Source organism: Mauremys reevesii, linkage group 20 (assembly GCF_016161935.1).
Source record: "Mauremys reevesii isolate NIE-2019 linkage group 20, ASM1616193v1, whole genome shotgun sequence".
NCBI classification, from domain to species: Eukaryota; Metazoa; Chordata; order Testudines; family Geoemydidae; genus Mauremys; species Mauremys reevesii.
This window is the reverse complement of record NC_052642.1, coordinates 12,280,668-12,303,635: the sequence shown is the minus strand read 5'-3', so window position 1 is coordinate 12,303,635 and position 22,968 is coordinate 12,280,668. Positions and strand designations below refer to the sequence as shown.

The 22,968-nt window shown below is 41.6% G+C and overlaps 1 protein-coding gene across 10 annotated transcripts in view; it reads left to right on the top strand.

Annotated features, from left to right (window-relative positions):
• The first annotated feature begins 194 nt into the window (after window positions 1-194).
• The window catches only part of LOC120387403 (merlin-like), a 30,551-nt gene continuing 7,777 nt past the window's right edge, over window positions 195-22,968 (top strand). The window contains exons 1-15 of one of the 10 annotated variants that reach the window (XM_039508107.1): window positions 218-272; window positions 1,302-1,376; window positions 2,118-2,184; window positions 4,611-4,691; window positions 6,892-7,000; window positions 9,766-9,891; window positions 10,290-10,412; window positions 15,606-15,689; window positions 16,669-16,737; window positions 16,993-17,075; window positions 18,043-18,118; window positions 18,659-18,796; window positions 20,486-20,560; window positions 21,579-21,692; window positions 22,167-22,289. In XM_039508107.1, the coding sequence (XP_039364041.1) occupies window positions 6,911-7,000; window positions 9,766-9,891; window positions 10,290-10,412; window positions 15,606-15,689; window positions 16,669-16,737; window positions 16,993-17,075; window positions 18,043-18,118; window positions 18,659-18,796; window positions 20,486-20,560; window positions 21,579-21,692; window positions 22,167-22,289 (1,101 nt within the window). In that variant the 5' untranslated portion in view covers window positions 218-272; window positions 1,302-1,376; window positions 2,118-2,184; window positions 4,611-4,691; window positions 6,892-6,910. Of the gene's footprint in view, window positions 273-1,301; window positions 1,377-1,829; window positions 2,185-4,587; window positions 4,692-6,891; window positions 7,001-9,765; window positions 9,892-10,289; window positions 10,413-15,605; window positions 15,690-16,668; window positions 16,738-16,992; window positions 17,076-18,042; window positions 18,119-18,658; window positions 18,797-20,485; window positions 20,561-21,578; window positions 21,693-22,166; window positions 22,290-22,968 lie in introns of all 10 variants that reach the window. The other 9 variants (XM_039508108.1, XM_039508111.1, XM_039508109.1 and 6 more) reach the window with 9 other exon arrangements.

The window sequence follows — 22,968 nt, the reverse complement described above, 5'->3', positions numbered from 1 at the left end:
GGCTAGTCCCACCCGGGGATTAAAATGGGCTGGAACAGGAGGGGAGCTTGGGCTGCAGCCCCTCAGGCAGGGGAGGGGGAGCTCTATTGCTTGTGATAAAGGGGAATCTGGGCTCAACTTCAACCCCTGCACCTGAGCAACAGGGTGCGCCTACAGGGGGGGGGCGGGATGGAGGCCTGGTTGTGTGGGGTGGCTGGACTCGGGGGGTTGGAGTGGGGCCGCTGGAATGCTCTGAGGAGAGGGACAGGGAGGAAGAGGCAGCAAGACCTGAGGTGAGATGTTTCATCTTGCCTTCTAGGAACGTCATGTAACCACGCACGTGCTCTTGCGGGGTGTTTCTGGCAAGTACTGTCCATTTACCCACATTTTGCCACCTCCAGAGGTGGTTTAGGAATTTGTGTGTGCGCCCCCTGCAGTGTGGCCTGCCCTGGTGGCAGACAGAGAAGTCATGTCTTCTTAATTTCCTTCGCTGCCCAGTACTGGACCCGGGGAACTGCTTTCTGCAGTGGAGGGGAGAACGCAGGCTTGTGTCATGGACCATTCTAACCCTACCATTCCTTGTCCCCTTTCCCGTAGGGGCCAGCATTGCATCAAGTCATGGTTCGAGCAGTCACAAAACCCCTCTCATAGATGGGTACGAGTAGAGCTGGTTGAACTCTTCATTGTGGTTAACTTAGCTGAAGATTTTGTCAAATTATTCATAATTACATTTTTCATTATTCAGCCATGAGTGTATCTTGTGGATCCCTGGTTGGAGGTGCCCAATGAGATGAAGATGTAAAGGTGTAGGAACTGAGGTGCCTTGTTCCATTTCACCAGAGTCCTTGTTAAGAACTGTGTTTAAATAAAATACCCCTTTGTTTTATTGTGAAATGGTGTCTTTTTGCACCTCAGGAAAGCAGAATCTGATGAAATGGAGGCCTTTCTCAGAGGGGTTTATTGGACCTCTGCTCATTCTCAGACCAAAATCAGAGCAATAGGCCAAATTTTGCTGTTACACCTGTATAAAAGTTTATATTGGTGTAACAGACACAGGGGAGTTTGGTCTATTGTCCTTGTTTATCCATTTCCTAGTAGAATTTGGATATTTAAGAAATTGACTTATACTGTAGCTCAACTCTAAGGCCTGGTCCACAACTAAAACGTAGGTGGATCTAGCTATGTTGCTCAGCAATATGAAAAACTCACACCCCTGAGAGATGTTAAGATGACCTAAATCCTGCTAGGTCGATGGAACTATCTACCATCTTTTGGAGGGGTGGATTAACTACGGCAATGACAAAACCCTTCTATTTCTGTAGCACACGTCTACACTACAATGCTATGGTGGCACAATTGCGGAGTTATAGCCCTAAGAATGGCAAAGGATAGCCTTGGTGAGTCTCTGCATTCTGGGCAACAGTGCTTTTGGCAGCTTGTTAGCACTGTTACCCCCATCCCATTTCTTTGGCTTTTCCTCCGATTTGGGGCTAGCTGAACTGCATTCAGTTTTGTTTCTGAGTAACTTTGGGTCTGTGACTATATTGGCCATTGCCTATTCACAGCTACTCTCTTTAGATTTTATCATCTCATCACATGTCACCACAGCAGGAAGTACCAAGAGGCAGGGTGGTATTTACCTAAGGAGAGTACACAGCAGTTACCTTTTTTTAAGGTGGTTGGCTGTTTTGAGATAAAGCTACTCTCTGTGATTGGGGATCCTGTCAAAATAATACGATCAAATATCTTTAAAAGAGTTGTGACACTCTGCCAGTGTCTCTGATCAGTTTTTACATATGTGTGTATCAAGATTTACAGGCTCCTTCCTGAAGCACTCCTTATCTTTTAAGGTCTTGCTTAAACTGCAGTGAACGGAAAATTGGGGAGGAGTCTAGCCAGCACAGGCAGGAAATGGTTAACAGCCATTCATATCACCTGGAAAAGCAATTCTTTGATTTGTCAGAGGGCGCTAACATGCTGCAACTCATAGGAAACAAAGGAAAGGGAAGCGACTATTAAACATGAGCCTAGATCTTAATTTCAGTGACAGAACTGAGGAGTGAGGCTGGACCTTGATGTGTGCTGCAAAATGTGGAATTTGGGATTGAAAGTAATTTTTTTGTCCTATCTCGGTTCAGAGAGGAAACAGGGAAATAAATCTGGTTCCAACTGGAGAACTTAGACTCACGAGAAGTTATCTGAGAGGTAAGGAAATTATTTATATCTCACTTACGTTAAAAATAATATTTAAGCAAATCAGGTTGGGAGCACAGATAGGAATTTTTAAATAAAACCTTTTTGTAAAAGAAACAAAACATCATTTATCTCTTAACTGTCTGCATTCTGTTTATTTGCACTGTTTTCTGGTCTTAAAGTATAGAAACTTGGGAAACAGGAAAAACAGATGAGGCAGTGGAACTTGTGAATAAAAGTTGCAGTAAATACTTCAGTGATGATGAAGGCAAGAGCCTTTCAAATTAGACAGTGTTTCTGTCAATATAGTGCTTTTAAAATGCTCTGCTCCTTTGATTGCAGGATCTCAAAGTGCTTCACAAACCTTAATTCATTAAACACCATTTCACTGCCTGTGAGGCACAAATTTGGTGCTTGTGAAAAGAGTTTATCGGACACGCCTGAAGATTCTCATGGTTATCCACAGACCACATACAGCACAGTCACTGCCCCACCAATGTGCTTGAATCCTAATCTGAAAGAATTAATCCTAATTAAAAGATGACCCTTCTTGGCTCATTCATTTCTTGGCTTATCTGCTGAGAAAACAAGGTTGCCAATTAAAGAGGTGTGTGTGTGTGTGTATGCGCTCTTCCACTTGGATATATGTGTGTGTGTGAGAGAGGCGCACACACTCACACTCACACTCTCTTGGATTTAGACAGATTGCCAAACTGTGATCTAGCTGGTAACACTTTTACTCACTATCCGTATCAGCCAGAGCTGGACTAAAGCAAGTGCCATATAGGTGAAAGTGTTTATATCCCATATACAGTTTCATGAACAATCCAGTTACCTTGGTAGTACTAAATTGAAGGTGAATAAAACTCAGCTTCTTGGTAGGGTTAATTACAGCAGCTTTGGTTGAGATCTTTTGATATCCTGGTTTCTGTAACTTTAATTACCTCTGGTAGCTATATTATGACTAGCAGGATTACTGATTCCACTTTTTTTCCAATTCTGGTTTAGGTTGATGTCCTAAGTCTAATGATCTGGATTGTTTACACTTTTGATAAGCTCGTCAGAGCAGTGACATGCTCTGTTTTATATGTCTGTAAAGTGCAATGCACACCTATGTGCTGTATAAATAAACTGTAATCCTTGCAACACTCCTGCAAGAGTTGCTTTGCCAGTTCTTCCTGCTGCTATTTTCCTTTATCGTTCTTCATCCTGATCCCTTGGTCCAGGTGCTAGTTTTTGGGTTTGTCCATAGGCTGTAGCAGGCAGGAAGAGGACTGTAGTCCAGTGCAGAGTGGTTGCTTGGGTCAATTCTGGAGGTTCAGAGTTCTTAGCAAACCACTTTCCTCAGTGAACTTGGTGAAAGGTGGGGCCATTATCATTTCGTTCCAGTAATTACATTAGATCACTGCATTTCAATTTCCACCTTTCAAGCAGAGCTTATGTCATTCTTCAATGAGTTATGAGGGGGAGGAGGAAGCCCTGGAAATTCACCACTTCTCCACAGTTCCCTGGCTCTAAAATGTCAATAATTTCCTACCCAGCCAATGACTGTGTTTTTCACCTCAACCTCTCTACGTACCTGCTGTGGCTTGCATTGTTATTTACTAAATATTATGACGTGCTTCTGTTTATCGCAATTTGCAGCTTCTGTCGCTCCGGGAATTTCCTAAATAAATCACTGGAACTCAATGAAGGAGATTGTATCTTGATACAAGTTGCCCATGACTCACAGTCCAAAGTGGTTATTACTAGCAAGAAGACTTGACACTGTTTACCATTTTGTATTTCACAAAGGATTTCAGAACCTGATTATGCTGGCCTGCAAGGTTTCTTTTATTTGAAAAAGCAGCAAAGAATCCTGTGGCACCTTATAGACTAACAGACGTTTTGCAGCATGAGCTTTCGTGGGTGAATACCCACTTCTTCGGATGCATCCCACGAAACCTTAATTCCTTCGGTATTCACCCAAGGTCTGTAAGGTGCCACAGGATTCTTTGCTGCTTTTACAGAATCAGAGTAACACGGCTACCCCTCTGATACTTTATTTGAAAAGGTTCCTTTGTTGCTAAGGGTCTGACTCTTCTCTCACTTACAAGGGTTTTAAACTGGTATTACTCCATTAAGGCTCAGTAGAGTTATTCTGGATTTAAACTGGTGTGAAAAAAATCAGCAGCGGGTCCTTGGATTAATCATTGCGGAAAAGTTCTCCTCTTACAGTTCCTCAGAGTAGGTCTGGTTGAAACTAGGAAATTCCCTTTAGTGAGAAATTCTGACATTTCAAAACTTGGGGCCGTGTAGTAATTTGTGTTGTCAGAAGGGGGTCGTGGTGCAATGGAGTTTGAGAACCCTTGGATTAGTGAATTCAAAGTATACATTAAAAACAGATTACGTAACTTCTTGCTCTCTTGTCTCTAGCTACTGATTCTGTGTCTCTGCAGGACTAGGGGTAGAAGGTGTCATTCCCCTGTTTCACTTTGGTTCCGCTGGCATCCAACAGTCCTCTCCTGTACCAGTGCTAAGTACGTCTTCTGTAATACTCTATATGTGTTGTACTTTGCGGAAGTATTAGTTACCTTTATAAAAGGAAAAGCTATGTGGGAGTGTCCTTTTGAATATACTAGACACACAAAGGTGCTATTACCGTCATGTGCACTGGTCACATCTAGAACAGCTTGGAGGATTGAGGCCTAAAATGGTATCAAAGTAATTTAAACTGTTTTCATATAGCTTCAGTTCAGATCCTTACTGAGACTTATGATGGTGGCTGAGCTGGCAAAATGTTAATTTCATCTTTTGACCGAAGTACAACTTTGTATACTAAATACAGAGGCAGTATACTGTAGTGGTTAGAATGCAGGCTCAAATTGCCCTGTGGACAATTTGGATTGGTTATACAGGTGAAAAGTGGTCGCACCCCTCCAGGAAAATACTCCTAGTACAGGGATTGTTCTGGAGGTGTGAGTGAGAGGGTTTGGCTAGGGCACGTCTGTGTCCCAGCTGTTCCTCAACCACATTACAGCACGTCCGCCTTACAGCCAAGGCACAACTTGGCAGTGTTGATCTGTGCCTGAGCCTGAACCAGTCTCCAGCAGCCTCAGCATTGGGAGAGTGTGAGCCACGTCCCCATGATTTCTGCAGTGGTCTCAGTGCTGGTGCAGGGATCGATTCTTCATTGAGAATCTATTCCCGATTCTGCCATTGTTTTATGTGTTGTGTTTTGTGCATTGGTTGTGTGACCTCGGGTACCTTACTAACCTGCTCTCTGCTTCTGTGTTCTCATCAGTAAAAAGAGAATGCGCGTGCTTGAGATATTTGGTTGAAATGCAAAATACATGGAAAATATTGTGTATCTTTGCCAATTTACAGCTCAGTAGGAGAGAAAAAAGGGACAAAGATGCTTTATAAATTATTGGGAGGTTCAGACAAATGGAACTTTTCAATTTAAACTAGGACTTTATTTAGGAATTTTTTAAGACAAGATTGAAGGTTAGCTACACTATAAGAACAGCCTTAGTTTGTAAGATACCAAGAACTCTGGGTCTCTTCTTGGCTTATATCACCCTCAGATGTTAACTAGGCTGTGTATGTTTCAGATCAAAGCTATTAATTCCTGTTTTTTAGTTTATGGAACAAAACTTTATGGACTACTGTCCTACACTCATAAAATCTAAGGACAGCATAGTGCGGATCCATGTCCCACTGCCAAGCCCCCTGCTTGCAACATTTAGTTGGTCTAAAATCCACAAAACCATCTGGCTATGGAAGTAACATACATTTTCCATATAGTTTTATATATAGTACTCAGTCAACTGTATTTAAAATATATGTTATAAGGGCTTATGCAAATCTGAACTAAACTCACATCACAAGAACTCGTGTGAAAATAAATATTTAAATTACCCAACATCAATGAGACTTAACTGATCTTTTAAATATATATCCTAGAGAAGTATAAAAATGCAATTTATTCACTGCATATGTTGTTGACACATGTGTCAATGAGATGAAGGCATCCTCGGTACCAGGCAGAGCAGGATTAAGAACAAAATTTGTCCTCTCTGGTGAGCGCTGTGGATCTCTGCTCTTTGGTGCTTATTTTTGTTGCATATTCTGCAACACAACTTCCATTGATGTCAGCAGCAGTTTTGTGCTCAAAGAGTATGGCATATGCAACAAAGATCCTGGCTTGGGAGGGAGAATTTTGCCTAAGTCTGTAAAGGGACAAGATAAATGTCATAATTTGTGTTACTGCAACACAATAGCGAGACTTAATTTGTAATATTTTGACATTTATACTGCAACGCTGCAACAGATGAAGGAAACACTTCAGGATCTTGGGGGACTGGATCTGAGGATGTGTGGCTCGCATGTGATAAGAGGCAGACAACAGGGCCTTGCAATGATGGGTCTGAATGTCTGCTCAAATTGGAGGAAAAGTTGGAGACTTATTCATATAAATAATACATTAAGAAAAAGTTTGCTTCTGTACCGTAAAATCTTAATCTCCTTTCTTGGTTATAGTCTGGATTTTCTATTGTTGTCAGGTATGCTATCACGTACAGAGACAACTCATAATAAAGAGCGATTTTCCTCCTCCTTTCCCAAGATCAGATTTATTTTATATTGGGATTTATTAATTTATTCCAGAAAATAGATTTGCAGCCCCAAATTGTATATTTAAATGTATACTTTTGTTAATGTTACTCTTGTTCATTCTAGCTGCAGTTGTCCTGATAAAATGTCCATCAGGGGACTGAAGAAGAAGCAACCTAAGACTTTTAAAGTGAAAGTTATAACAATGGATGCTGAAATGGAGTTCAGCTGTGAGGTAAGTTTCCTGGAGGTGGGGGAAAGAAAGAGAGAACTTACATCCTTCATGTTACTAAGGTCTGACTTGGAGAATTCTGAGTACAACCACAAACAGGCTTTGGAAAAATAATTGTTAATCAGGGGACTGGATGGCTCAGGGGATTGTAATGGGATTTTGAGCCCGACTCTCCACTGTCCTGCACTGTGTGTAGTCACTTCCACCTGTGGAAAGTGGGATTCTGATCTACTAGCATTTCATGTGTATTTTGAACAGATGTTAATGAGTACATGAGGTGCAGGACAGCTGAGAATCAGACTCATAGTCTCTCACCTGTAGGGTGCTGGTTTGAACACAGCTCAGTTCAGTATTGCCTGCAAGGCATTGCTATGTATTTGTGGTTCAGTGGCCTGTGTGAAGTAAGTTGGGTGGTCTCAGTCCAGTTCCCCTTGGATAAGTGTCCACGTTACAAAACCACTTAGCACTTGTTGCCACCTTCGGGATCTCAGCAGAGAGGCCAAGGATTGAATAGACTGAACTTTACCCACAACCTTATAGTACATCATGGTGGAGGTATGCCGACAGTGTAGGGAAGCTTGTGCTGCCACTGGCCCTGCCCTACATATAGAGGTAATGATTAGCAGCACTAACTCAATAAATGTTTATTTTAAAGTATTCACCAAAATACACTAACATGGTGTATGTGAAAAGACAGTCGTACAGGTAAAGAATTAATCAAGGCATGCACTCTGTAATGGGTATCCATTAGAGTCCTCCGTTAATAGACTATTTAAGAAATAAAGGATCAGACCTAAGGTGAGGGACCATTAATTGTCTCAGAAAACATGTTCTGTTAAGCACCCCTTGACTTCGTATGCTGAATAAAAACCTAAAATTAATTTCTGATTGTAGCACCACAGTACAGCCAAAGTGGCATTATGCCAGCTGGAGAGATTTCAGTCTGATTTTCATCCTAGTCAGACTGGTGTGCAATACAAGGACCTCTTGTAAATATCAATGTGTGTGCACATATATAATCTTTGTACAAATGACAGTCCTGCAAGGTGCTGGTTGTGGCCCATTCCCACTGACTTGAATGAGAGTTGCGGGTGCTGAGCACCTTGCCAGAGCAGGTCCACGGTCTGTAACTTATTTTACAAGTTGCAGAATGATATCCCCCTGCATATTTGAGTTGGGAACTCGGATCTTATCCTCAAAGGTGACTGCTGTTTTCTGGATTTAAACACCATTACCATGCTCAAGTATATTTGTTTGGTCAGAATGACTTTTAGAAAGTCAAAGCTCTTGTCTTTTCTGGGGGAATCTCTTTTTGGGGGCGGGGGACAAATCTGGACACACAAGCTAGTTCTTTCCTTCCACTGGTTATGACTCCCCAGTAAACAAAATCAAGAAATACAGGCTGCAAAAGAAGAGAGTGAATGAACGCCATATGGAGGAGAATGATGCAACAGATGACCAGTCACTCCTTGAATTGGGTTTACTGTGGAGGAAATACAGAGATGGCCAGCTGGTCAACACATACTAAATCAACAATTGCAAAAAAAGGGTGGGAAATGATTTTATTTAAAAATCAAAGGTGAAAATTTAGAACTGGTATGGGCTGAATGAACTTGCCATTGTGGGAGTTGGCAATCTTGTTTGGGTTTGTCAGTTCTGGGTGTGAATCGTTACATAATTCCTGGTTTTTAGAAGTCACCCAAAGATCAAATTACCTAATTACAGGTAATATGTTGTTACACATTTATCTCAAATAATTTTGTCAGATTAATAGAAATAAAGGATTTTGGAATATTGCTTACAGCTCAGGAACCTTGTTAAATTCAATGTAATGTATTCTCTCCCCCGTCCTTTGCAAAATATTTTATTTTTTTGTTGGGATGATTTCCTTCTCCCCGTCCAAATATTACTCATAAATTCACTTTTTTTACCATGAAGTTCTCAGGGTCTGACCCATGTTATTAGACAGCAACTCTTGTAACACCCTGCCATATAGGAGAAACAGATGTGTAGCCTTTCAGAGGAAAACTGTGAGAGAACTTCAGGTCCTTTAATCAAAACATTCTTCCTACATGGAGCTGGCCTAGCAAACGAATTCATTCTATATCTATGCCAGACCTATCATTAGACTGTCATTACATTTTTTTTCCTGGATACAACAAATATTGCCTCTATTGTGGGATCAGTCCTATCCCAATGAAGGCAATGGCCAACCCCATTGACTTGAATGGGAGTAAGGAAAGAGCCTGTATAGTTAAGAGGTCAAGTTGGTCTGTGGTGTAACTCACTGAAGTAATGGAGTTACATCAAGGATGGATTTACCCTATGATTTTTATGCATTACTGTTCTAGGCTTGGGCCTCCTTTCAACCCACGTGCCCCCATCTTTCCAATTTGCATGAATTATTAAATAATACTTTACAAATTATTAATAAAAGTTTGCAATGTACACCATCCCTGGTTGTATGTGCAAGTAAGATACAGGATAGAGAAGTTAAGTGACGTACTCAGAAGCTGCACTGTGAATCTGTCACAGAGCTTAGAAGAGACATCAAGAAGTCTTGGCTCTTGGGCCTTTCCTCTGACCACTAGACAACAGTGACACATTTATTTGAAAAGCAAAAGGTGAGATAAATGCAGTTCTCAGGAAGAAGGCAAACCATGACCTGGTTAATCCTCCATGCTTTAGAAAACCAGCCCTAGAGCACCTCATTAAGATAATAACATCTGAAAAATCCATTGTCATTTTTTTTCCCATTCTCATTCTAGATGAAGTGGAAGGGAAAGGACTTGTTCGACTTGGTGTGCCGAGCATTAGGACTAAGGGAAACTTGGTTCTTTGGCTTGCAATACACAATAAAAGGAATGTACACCTGGTTAAAGATGGATAAAAAGGTATTGAAAACAATTAGCCTGTAAAAACAGCAACCTGTCAACCTCCTTTCAGCTAGGTTACTCCTACAGGAGCTACTACTTCAGCTCAAGATGTAAAGGCTCATATGTTTAGCGATGACTGTGACTTCTAGATTTTTAAGGCTAGAAGGGACCATTGTGATCGTCTAGTCTGATCTGCTGCATAAAATAAACCATAGGATTTCACCAGCTGAAATCAAGCCCATAATGCATAGTGTTAGTTGTTAAATTTAGAATCAGCAATGTCCTTCTTGCTCAAATCTGAAAGGGTTGCTTTGGCTCAAATGCTGGCTGCTTTCTAACTGATATCTGGAATTGTGTTCTGAGGCATATCTGCACCATTTTCACTACTGCATCTACTAATGCTTCTCTTTAAATAGGTTTTGGATCAAGAAATCCCCAAAGAAGACCCTGTTAGCTTTCGTTTTTTGGCTAAATTTTATCCAGAGAAAGTGGAAGAGGAGCTATTACAGGAAATTACCCAGCACCTATTCTTCTTGCAGGTCAGGAGGCAGTTTTTAACTGTTAACTTTGTTCATCCCATCCCTTTTCATGATTTGTCTTCTTTTTGTTCTTGTCTGTAGTTTAGTCCTCAATGGGATGCTGCCCATAGCAGGCAAGCTGCAGTATCTCTGTGGGATATCCTAGTTGGAATCAATAACAATCATCTCCTCTCCTGGTCAGTGGGCTCAGTCACCTTATTAGACGACCTATCCATTGTTTGGGCTACACCAGCTCTGGGTCTCCTGGTGGCTTGTGTTGCTGTGTCCCTATTACAGGTCGATTTATAGCTGCTGGGATTTACAGTCCAGAATATGAATCAAGCAGTCAGTGTTCTGGGTGTTAATCCCATGTGATTTCAAGGTTCATTCATCATTATTAATTGCCTATTTTTATCTCAGCAAGGGTGAGAGAGAGAGTGTGTGTGTATGTGTGTAATACCTTCAAGCAGACCCAGGGAGATTTGGAGAAGCTTTTTACTTGATGGCTGGGGTGAGAAGGAAGAAACACAGCAAAACCAGGAAATATGAACAGCTCCATAATTTTTTTTTAAGACGCTACAGTTCTTTGGTCTGTAAATCTTCTTCTGGGCCCTGGGGTAGTCAATTGTTTGAAGGCAAGATCAGACTAGCTTAGCAAATCAGTGTCTGTAGTTCTTGTTGCGGCCGCCTGTTATTTCTGTCTCTTTTGCTCTGCTTCCTGGATTTCTACCCTTGGACTGAGAATGGATCTTCATTCTTCTGATTGTATCCACCAGTTTTCATTCCTAGAAAGTCTGCCCCGAATATGTTTTGAAAACCTGTTTGGACAGCAACATAAGAGTCCAGGAATCCCTTATGGGTTCAATCACACCGAGGGGTCATGTTGAATGCACAGAATTGAACATGGAAATCCGGGCTGTCTGGCAAACTCTTAAATTTTATTGGGATACAAAAGTAATTTATATAAACAAATCAATGGGACTCATCATACTTTTGGCCTAAATCTCTTGCAAACTTATTACAGATAAGCCAAGGTTAGGACTGGTCTAACTCTTCAAATCAAGCAAACCGTATACCCTGTTTACTGTATAACAGCACCAATATACTATGTTTGTTTCTCTGGATAGCATTTCAGGGATACTCGGAAGTCCTCTGGCACCTTGAATGCTCCTAACTTCTGCCAGCCAATTGGAGTTGTGTTCCCCATCCCTGGGAATGTAATGGAATCCCACTGCTCAGAGAAGTCTAATTGACCCCACTCATAGTGACACCCTGCAGTGGGGTTGATTGCATTAGGAAGTAAAATGGTGGTTTTGCCGGGAGAGAATGGAATAATTTCCAGCACTTCAATAACTGTTAAGAGGGGATCTGTTACTAAAGAATTGGAGTTGCTCTTTGTTTTCAGAAGCATAGTGCAGTAGTTGTGAGAGCAGAATTCCTGAGTCAGGACTCGGGGGTTCTTTTCTCCTCCTGACACCCTAAATGATCTCAGGCAAGTTGCTTAACTGCTCTGTGCCTCAGTTTCCCCTCTTTAAAATTGAGATTATCTCCCTTTCACCGGTGCTGTGAGGCTTAATTAGTATTAGTTAAACACTGTGAGATCTCTGGATGGAATGTGCTAAAAACCTAAAATAAATTCTACTTGTACATAAGAGCTAGTAGCTCTGCAGGGCTGCCTTGCTGATTGAATTGCCAGGGTTGGTCATTTCCATTATGCTTGTCCTGGAGACTTCTAAGGTTCTGGTAATCCTTTGAATGCTGTGCACTGTGGGCCAAATTCTTGTGTCTCATGCTGAGTTAACAGGCTTTGCTTAGTGACCTACATAGAGATGGGTGAGCTCGAATCCTTCCCCAACCTGGAGCAGAGAAACCATGTTGTCACGCCAGAGCTGCTAGAATAACCCTTCTTATACACCATGCATGGAGGTTTTGGCCAATTATTCATAGAACCACTGCCAATTCCTTGGCCTGCCCCAGCCCAACTTCTCTGCTATTGTGTACAGAGCCACTGTAGAGCGCTGTTCTACTGCTCCATCTGCTTCTCAACAGATGGCTTCCTCTTTGTAGCAGGACCAGGGCAGTTCTGCTTGTTTTTGGAACTTGGATGTCTGTGCAAAGGAGGTTGGAGGCATGGAATATGATTGTCTATATTAAATATAGAAGCCCAGCAGGTATTCCTGGCAAGTATTAATTCATCAAGTAGTTGGACAAATGCCATTGTTCCAAGGAACTGTTGTTCCATTTGGATTCTTTTAACCACTTGACAACTGGTTTCTTGAGTCATTTAGGAAAGAGATGACAGGACGAAAACTCTCCTCCTTGCCTTTCTTTTAATCCTCATGTTTTTGTTTTTTTCTTTCCCCTTGAGCCTGCCTTGACTGGCTTTGACTTTCAGATATGCAATTAGTGTAATTCTTCTCATTCCAAAGTAGAAAGACATGGCAAAAAACAAATTTGAACTTGCAGAGTTTCCTGACAATAAGAATTTAAGATTGCACCTGGATACTAATAGGAAAAACATGTACAGACATCTGCTTGCCTACAGATTTCAGCTTTATAGACTACTGAAATGTCTAAATATTAATGTGGCATAATAGCATTTTGCCATATGTGTGAATAAAACTACATGATTAAAACGCTTCATAACTTTCTCTGTCCATTAGAGAACAACTATCTGCTGCCTAAAGACACATAACAATTCGTGTCTGTAATATTTAATTTTAAAATCCCAAAGACCTGTATATAGAATTTGTCCAAGGACGTTTTCAACTGTGAAAGATACGATTTGTAACATGGAGTATGAAAGCTGCAATTTTCCAGTTTGGAAGAAAAACCTTTTCATGCTTTCCATTTTAGCAGCTTAGAAATGAGTTTCCCTGCATTATGACACAAATTCACAGATTGTGCTCACCAAAGGAATAAAGTTTTTATCATAAAAATTCTTCCTTGATGTTTCATTTCAGTTCACAGAATCTGCTATCCCAATGCATATTCATAAAGATAACTAAGTTACCTCCGGTCATTCCTTCCTTCTATTTTGGAAGTGTTTAAGGCTATACATTCCTCAAGACTTGTTTCTGTTTCTAGGTTAAACTCATTTGCATTTGAGAGGGTGAATTTGTGAATATTATGCTGCATTTCTCCTTTACATTATTGGGCTAAAATCAGATTTAAAACAAACAAAACCCCTCACGTTAGTACCTGTGTTACTAATATCAGTTTAGATGATTAAAATGGAAAGAATGTTAAAATCTCTAACTTTTTACCATTTATGCTGGGTTTTTTTCCTCCTGAACTTTCTGCACTTTGCTCTGCCTGGTCAACTAAAACACTTGTTAGTTTCACTATTTTAATAGTCAGTTTTACATTGTGGTTCTGCTTCACTAGTCCAATGTTGCAATGTTTGAGCTTCAAGCACTGCAGAACTGTACTAAGCATTTTTTATTTTTTTTTACATATGAGAACATTTCTATTAACGTTACATTTTGTAAGGCTGTTTTAAAAACAAAATGTAAACTTTTGGCCTAAGCTACCTGCTAGAGCCCTTTTTAGATATAGTGGGCCAGATTCCCAGCTGGTGCAAATCGAGGTAGCTCTTCTGAAGACAATTAAGTTGTTATGCTGATTTACAGTAATTGAGGAGCTGGCTCACTTTTTTATTGGTAAAAGCAAGATGGGTTTTAGCTTCTCTCCTGGATATATATGCTTGAGTGCCAAATAGATGGGTGACACAGAGTGGTGATTCATTCCGCATATACAAATGTGGCATAATGAGTAAACCTAATTCCAGATTCACAGTAATGAAAGCTTCTCCCTTACATTTTTCTCACCCTTATGGAAAAAAACCTGCTCTTGCCATTTTAAAATGTAAGAATTTGTGATGTCAAGCAAACTGAGCATTATATTTTCATTGGGTTTTCTTCCTGCTGTTAAAATATTTCTTCAGTTTTAACACTTACTTCTGAGACATAATTTTCATTTACATTCAGGGAGCTTTACACCACTCTGGCAGTATAGAGGGGCCTGGAAATGGAGGTCTGTTTGTGCTGCTGGAGTGGTATAAAGCAAGCTTTGTATACATAAGAATTGGGCCCTTGATCTCTAGTTGAACACTTGTTTTCCAGGAAAATGTTGTATCTCAGTAATTCTCAGATGATCTCTGACAATATTTTGCTCTTGTAAAGCACCTTTTATCTACTGTAAGGTAGACACACATTTTTATTTTCCCACAGAAAAAAAAATGGGTTAAAGTTAAATGAAAGCTAGAGGCACTTATTAGTGGTTTGAATGCATATTACCTTTCAATAACATTTGAGTTAAGAGAAAATTCAAATTTCAGAAAACCAGGACAGAGTTAAGATGAAACTCACAAGAAATCCAAACCTTTGACAGATGGAAATTCGCAGTTAAAGTAGCCAAAGGACCTTAACTCTGTGCCAGTAATGAAGTGCTGAGAAAATAAGAAACATGCGCTATGATATGGTACTTTAGCCATCCAAAACAAGTGCCTTCTTTTTAGCATTGATCTCAAAAACTAGGATACTTTCATCTTAATCCTACAGTGGTTGAGCATCTTTCTGGCCTTCTCTATGGTTATATACAACATGTGCACAGACATCTTCCAAATTCCTGAATAGACAAATAGCATATGGAAGGCAATCATTCCTCACTCTTCATTAAGGTCTTGATCTTCAGAGAGTGCTCACCATCTATGATTTGTGTGCCATCCAACTATTCACATGTCTTTAGACCCCAAGTTAGTGTGTTTCTCTATAAAAGCCTCATATGCCTGGATCATAAGATTAGAGCAGTTAAATGAAAAGTGTGCAAGTTAGCATGGTGAGAAATCATTTCACGTAGTATTGGATATGTGCACGTAAAACAAATGATAAAATCCATGTTCTGTTGTACACTTTTTCAGTCATCTGCAAGACAGAGTAGATCGCTGACTGGTATCTCTGTGGGGATAGCCAAACTATCTTAACTGTGATTTCCATACTTTCAAAGGTTTGGGTTTCCTGTAAATTTAACCTTAACTTTGAATATCCTGTGTTTCTAAAGTGTATTTTTGTTTGTTGTTGCTGTTATTATCTCATAACTGTTCATTTCTGGTCTCAGGTTGTGGTGAGGGCTTATTTGATTCACTTCGAGCTTGGTTTAAGTCCTGATTTTTGGATTGTCTTTCATAACTTGGTACTGTTTTTCCATCTTTAGGTTAAGAAACAGATATTGGATGAAGAAATCTATTGCTCTCCAGAGGCTACAGTTTTATTGGCTTCTTATGCTGTGCAGGCTAAGGTTAGTTTTCTTTTCTTTTTGTTCAATTTTTATCAAACATGATTATACAGTTTTAACTAACACATACAATACTGTTAAACTTTGCTGTGAAGAAAGTAGGTCAGCTGGGGACATGGAGGTATTGCAGAAAGAGGAGTGTTTTATTATATATAATTACTTGCAATTAGGGAGAGAGAGGGTTGTTTGCTATTTTACATTATGCTTTTAACAAGTTAGAGGACTAAAATTAGATCCTGTTCTCTGGGTTGTCCTATTGCGCTAAGAGGCAGAGTGCGAGCATGTGAATATCTTGATCCTGAAACATCTGTATATAGCACTTTGGTATAAGCTTATATTAAAATGTAAAATTATTCCTGGCTCTTTAAAAGATGTCCATGGATCCTGCAGGTGGCTGGTGCCATCAGTTCCTACTGAAATCAATGGGAACTGAGGACATTCAGCATCTTTAAGTATTAGAGGCCACCATATACTCACAGGGGTCAAAATTGCCCCATGGCAGAAGGTCAGCACCAAGCCCTCTGCACTGCTGACTGCAGTAGCCATGTGTGGGTATGTGTACAAGAGGAATAGCTGAGCCAGCAAAGCCACCACATCCCCAGAATGCAGCTGAAGTGGGCTCCTTGTTGGCTCTGAATCAGCTGAGGCGAAGGAGGATGTGGGAGGGTGGGACAGGGAGTCACTGGATCTGTAGTTACATGGATTTACAGACTGGAACTTCTGCAAGGGGCTGTGGAGGGACTGTGCCTAGCATTTCAGTCCATAGGCTAGAACAGTGGCTTGTTGAAGCCACATGCGTTGGCCACAGGCTAACGACAAATTCCATACCCCAAATCCATCTAGTGGATCCCTGCACAAAGCCCATTTACTTGGGCCGTACATCCCCCTTGATGCAGTCATTCTAGGCAAAAGTTGTCCAGCTACCAAATTCTCCAGCATCCTGCAGGTATTTAACCAAGTCTGTTGTCTTCTCCTGTGACAGTATGGTGACTATGACCCGAATTTTCATGAGCCAGGCTTTCTTGCCCAAGAAGAGCTGTTACCCAAAAGAGTAAGTATTTCCCAGGGCTGAACATGAATATTTTTAGCTGCATGAAGAAGCAAATCTTTTCCTGGGGCTGGCTATAACCCCAGGAATTCACACTGCGTGTGCGTGTGTTTGCTCTGAACTTGGCAAGAAGTCCCAGCTGTGAACTTTGTTGACACTTATACACTGGGTTGTTTGGGAGTGGCAGGTGGTAAACACCACTGGCAGCACACGTCTTCATATGTTCAAAAGAAAACCAACTCCTTCCCTGCTCTGTAGGTCCTCAGGCAGTATCAGATGACAGCAGACATGTGGGAAGAAAAGATATCGGCTTGGTATGCAGAGCACAGGGGTATTGCCAGGTACCGTAACATTTCTTGGGAGATCATAGACATATCCATTACATCAGTACAACCCACCTGACTTCAGTTGGGTTTTACAGGTATAAGCTAGTGGATGGCTATCTGACCCCCATTATTTTGGTTTATCAACATTGTATTCCTAATAGGAACATTTATTACCGAATGGAAAAATACAATATTTTGGTACTAAGATCCTGCTCATACCAGATGCTGAGTAACTGAGATAGACTTAGTTCCTTCAACTTGCATTGAAGCCAAAGGAGGGGTTGAGGCCCTGTTTCAGAGGCACGCCATACCAGGCGTCCAGAGTTGATCTATAGCCCAAGTTGTTTTAATTCATTTGTTCTTTATTTAGCTGCCCTGGATGCACGTTAACATTCTCTCCTCGGTATTTATTATTTTGCCTGCCTTGAAAGGGAAATGATATTGATGAGTGGCTGAAGACGTTCTCTATTAGTCAAAGGGCAGCTTCGGTGTGTCTTTTGGATTTTAGTGTAAAATATTGTTTGGAGCCTCTTACAGCAATACTTCTCAGTGAACCACTTCCTGAGGGGGAAACTCCTGTGTCATGGAAGACCATGTTAGAGTAGGTCTGTAGCCAGTGGCATCTCTTTACATCTGAAAGAGGCAAAACTGACACGCAAAGATGAGATTGGAGTCAGTTACCAGTAATGGGTAAAGGTTATACTATATGTGACTCAAACAGGGTTGGTAAAGCTTTACTCTGTTCATCTGGAGTAGACTGCACTGGTTAAGCTGTCAGCAATAGATCATGCACTTAACAGTGCATGATCTTAAAAGCTGTACAGCAAAACTGAAGCGCAAGTAAACCAAAATTAAAGGAGCAAAAGACCCAGTCACCTGGTTAGGATTGCTCTCTTCAAAATAGTAATGGAAAATTAGAGAAGAGGAAAATTGGTTGGAATTTACTTGAATTTCCAAGTGTAATCACTGTTGTGCTTTCTAGGGATGAAGCAAAGATGAACTATTTGAAAATTGCTCAGGACTTGGAGATGTATGGTGTCAATTACTTTCCTATTGCTGTAAGTGTATCATATTAAGCTGTATTTTTATTTACTATAGATTCATTGATTCTAAATCTTCAGCCCAGTTAGGGCCAGTGTTTCCTGATACTTGGAGCCGGGGACTTAGAACTAGGATTCATAGGGTCTATTTCCACCTCTGCCACTGACGGGCCATGTGGCCACAGACACACTACTCTCTCAGCTTCCTAGTCTGCAAAATAAATAGAAGAAGTTCCTGTGAATAGAACTATTAGGCTTAATTATTTAATGTCTGTAAAAGGTCTTTGATATCAGCATGTGATGACACCTCAGTGAGGTCATCTATGGTGACTGAGCCTGGGATCTCTGGATCTAAAACTATGAGCTTCTACTGGCTAAGCTAAAGGACCAGGCCTGTTAGCTAGAGGTGGCAGCAGAGTAATAAACCTCTGTTATATGGTGGATACACTAGCCTCTAAAATATACAAATAAATTGCTTAGAATAAACAAGTTGCTGGAGTGTGGTTGTACATGCCACTAGAAATGGTGTTGATCATAATTTATTGTATTCCTTTGCAGCAAAATAAGAGCGACACAGATCTCCTACTTGGAGTTGATGCTAAAGGTATTCACGTCTACAGCATAAATAACAGGTTCTCTCCAAATAAGTCTTTTGAATGGAGTGGTATCAGAAACATTTCCTATAGTGAGAAAGAGGTAGGATGGATCTAACCTATTACTCTCTTTGTGGTTGTGTGTGCACACACAGGGATTCTTGTAATAGATTGGAAGCAGTCTGTCTGTCTGAACAGCTGAAAAAACCCCGAGGATGGGGGATTTGTAACAAAACTCAGAATTATGGGCCTGATTTCCCCCCCCCTCCCCAGAGGTGCTGAGTACCTGTAGCACCCATTGGTTTCAAGGGGAGCTATGGGTGCTCAGCCCTCCCTGAAAACTGAGCACCTCATTGCAATCTGATGGCTCTTTGACCTGTGAAAAAAGTGTGGTGGTTTGTGTTCATTTTCCAGAAGATAAGGCCTACAAAAGCCACCATGATTGGCTCCAGTTGTCCCCGTGGAGAAGCCAAGGATTGAATGATCCATGAAGACTGAACTCTATCTTCATTTACAGAGCTGGTTCCTCCAGGTCAGGATGGAGGCACTATGGCAAGAGAGGGCATGTAGGGAGGCATTTGCATTTTCTACCTACACTCTATCTGTTCTGTGGATAAGTAGAAGACTTTCGTCTCCAGAGCTATAAATCCAGCACATTTTATAAGAGTTCAGTTGGATTTAAAGAGATTACAGATCATCCTCCATACAAAGGAGGGGGAGTGTGGAGGGGAAGGTGTGAGAGATACCTGAAATATTGTTAACTGGAAGATTGATCAGGAGAAAACATCAGCACTGGAATCCCCAGGAATTAACAATAAAAGCGGAGCATAGTCTGTCCCTTTCTTTTCAATGAGTCCTTTCAAATTGGGGTCCAAATTCTGCTCTCGTGTAAATCCAAAATCAGAGGTGTGCATGTATTAAAACATTCATTATCTTCTACTATTCAAACACAGCCTTGCTTTGGGCAAGATGTTTGAATGACTGTTACCCACAGAGTCAAATGAGCTATAACAAGTTTTATTTATAACCTCAGTGAAACCATATCTGAAATCAGATGACAGGCACTGAGATTATGCAACAAAATGCAAATGAGTGGATTGGAATAGAGTGCTAATTCATGAGTCACAGCAAAGGCCAGGATCTAAAAGAAGGGAGCTGTTTTTATGGTACTGCTGAGTTGAATTCAACATAGGAAGTGAAACACTCTGTGCTGGCCCCCTTGCAATATAGCCCCTTTTCACTTACTCCTCAGAAAACAAATTGGGAGATGGACTCTGAATAATGAAAAGTTCCATGAATGGGTCCTGATGTCCCCCTTCAGGCCTTTTGTTGTGTATTTCCTGTTTGTTTGTTTTATAACCAGAGTGGTGTTGGATACTTCACAAGGGCAGGCTTGGAGTATTGCATTTGTTAAAAGACAACTTCTAGAGATTAATAATAACTTCATTATAATGATGACCATTGAATTTGATGGCCTCGATCCAGTTCATCACAAAGCCACTGTCACAGCTGGCACTAACTGGCCTCATTGCTGGCAGCTTCAACTTCTAAAATCCCCTAGAAATCTGATTGCAGGACTGGAAACCAAGAACTCTTGTCATCTAATCCCAACTCTGGCTCTGATTCTCTGAGGTCTCGAGCAATCATTAACGTCTTGTCTCAGTTTCTCCTCTGTGCTGGGGATAATACTTTCACGTAGGTGTGGATTCATTATTGTTTGCTGTAGAAATAGTATTCAGTAGTTTCAGCTTTTTATTGATCCAGACTTTTCTGCTTCCTTTTTTCCCCCCAGCTAACTATTAAACCTCTTGATAAAAAAGCAGAAGTTTTCAAATTCTTTTCCTCGCAGCTGAAAGTGAACAAACTGGTAAGTGGGCTGCTGCTCTTTTAAAAAATCTGAATGTAGTAACAATCTCCGTTGCGTTGATTGATCTCAGAATGAGAAATCTTATTCTCAGAATACTGCCATGGTCATGTGTGTCATGAGTATTGGTACTTAAGAGGCCTGAAGCCATAATAAAAATTAGTGTTGCAGTGATTTAGTAAAAATTAATGAGAGAAACCGGCGTACCATATTGTGCCCTACATGAGAGAACCCGCTTGGGGACCAGGAAACTTTGTCTGTCTGAACACTTGCTTTTTCCTCTCAATTATTCTGTTTGTGGGTGAGTTTTCCCCCTTTTTTAGAATGGGCATGGGAGGAGACTCACCAACTGTGTAAAAGGCCAGAGAGCCACAGGGAAATCCTGCAGATCTAAGGCTAGGGCACTGTGAGAAGGCATGATGCCCCCTTTGCTTCCTCAGGAGCAGTGCTTCTGTGGATTCTCATTTCCTCAAGGAACAACAAGGAAAGGGAAGCAGCATATGATACTGCTGACTGGGTTGGCATTATCTTTCATTGAAATATCCCTTCGGGATTGATGGGGGAAGACACCGGCTCAGTCCTCTCCCTAGCTAACCATATCCTTTCCCAGCCTGCAGAGCCCTCATCTTATTATGCACCTGTGGAGGGTCTTCTGCAGACGACCTGCCATGCCACTACTGCTCTTGTCCCTCATATGCGCCCACCCAACTAGTTCCATTTACCTCTCTTACACCAGCAGAACTGGAGGATAAATTGGTGCCAGAGAAGGTGACTGAATAAGGAAAGAGACTTTCAGCCTGCTCTGAACCTGTCCAAATCATGTATTTGCTGACTAAAGATGTGCCTTACCTTGACTTGCTAGGCTAGAAACCTGCAAATCTAATCATCGCTTTTATTGGAGGGGGAGGAATTGCTAGCTCCTGATGACGCTGAAGTTCGCCACCAAGTAGGAGATATTTGCATTCCTGTGCGGTGCTCTTCACTCAGCTCACTTGTGTTGCAATTGCTTTGCTTTTTGCAGATTTTACAGTTGTGCATTGGAAACCATGACATGTTCATGAGAAGGAGAAAAGTGGACTCCATCGAGATCCAGCAAATGAAAGCTCAGGCCAGGGAGGAAAAGGCTAGAAAAAAAGTAGGTTCCTTCTGCTCCTTGTTGCTGAAAGTATTTATTATTCCATTCACTACACATACATTATTCTTCACCCTACTTGTTCATATCATGAGCAGAGATGAACGTGTGTGCTCTCAATGGTGTCTGTGTTGATGCACATGGAGGGATTGAGAATATGAGCAGTTGTGGGAGGTGTGGAATGTCAGAGGAGACAGTATGTGTGTTGTGTATGGGTGGTATCTGTGGTAGAGGGTGCTCAAGCGGAGGTGTAATACAAAGGGAGGAGTGACACAAGTGCTCCATATTGACAGCACTTTTAGATAACCAGGCTCACCAGCTGTCAGTCAATACAGATGAGCTGCCCTGGCAATTTGCAAGATGCCCTGATAGTGGCAGATGGCCGTGCAGCAGCCGGACAGCTTTCAGTTCTCTAGAAATATTTACCCAGTCTGCTCTGCAGTCCCAGTCTGTGAGCATCACTCATTATCTTTCCAGATGGAGACTCAAAGGCTGGCCAGGGAGAAGCAGCTCAGAGAAGAAGCAGAGCGTGCCAAAGAAGAGCTGGAAAGGCGTCTCTTCCAGATGGAAGATGAAGCCAGGCAAGCCAACGAGGCACTGGTGAGCATTGCAGAAGTCTGTGAATGTCATCTGGCCTTGGGTGACATCAAGATTTATTAGCTCCTTTTCCTGTGGCGTCAGCTAGGACACTGAGGGAATGTCTATACTGCAATAAAAAACCTATGGGACTGAGTCTCCGAGCCCAGGCCAATTGACTCTGGCTCACAGGGCTCAGGCTGCAGGCCTAAAAATTGCAGTGTAGTTGTTTGGGCTGGAACACAGGCTCTGAGACCCTCTGGCCTCATTGGGTCTCAGACCCTGGGTTCCAGCCCAAGTTTGAATGCTGACGCTGCAATTTTTAGCTCTGCAGCCTGAGTTGGATGACCCGGGCCAGCCATGACAATGCCACATGTCTTACTGCAGTGTAGATGTGCCCTGAGGGTTATTGTTAAGGAAAGGAGGGAGATTTTCTGGGAGGCAGCGCATGCTTGCACTCTAGCAGGGAACCAAGCCTGTCCCCCATCTCCATTTGCTGGGAACCACCCATTTTCCCCCAGATTTTTCTGCGAACACCTTGTTCAGGCCAGGAACCAGAGGAAAGCAGGCTGCATCAGGAACTGAAGCTGTGGAGAAGTCTGTATGAAGCCAGTAGCAGGTGGGACTGGCAGCTGAAAGGAGGCAGGCAGAGTTCACTAAGCTCTGCCCATTTGGGAGATGTCTTAGTCCAGCGCTGAATACA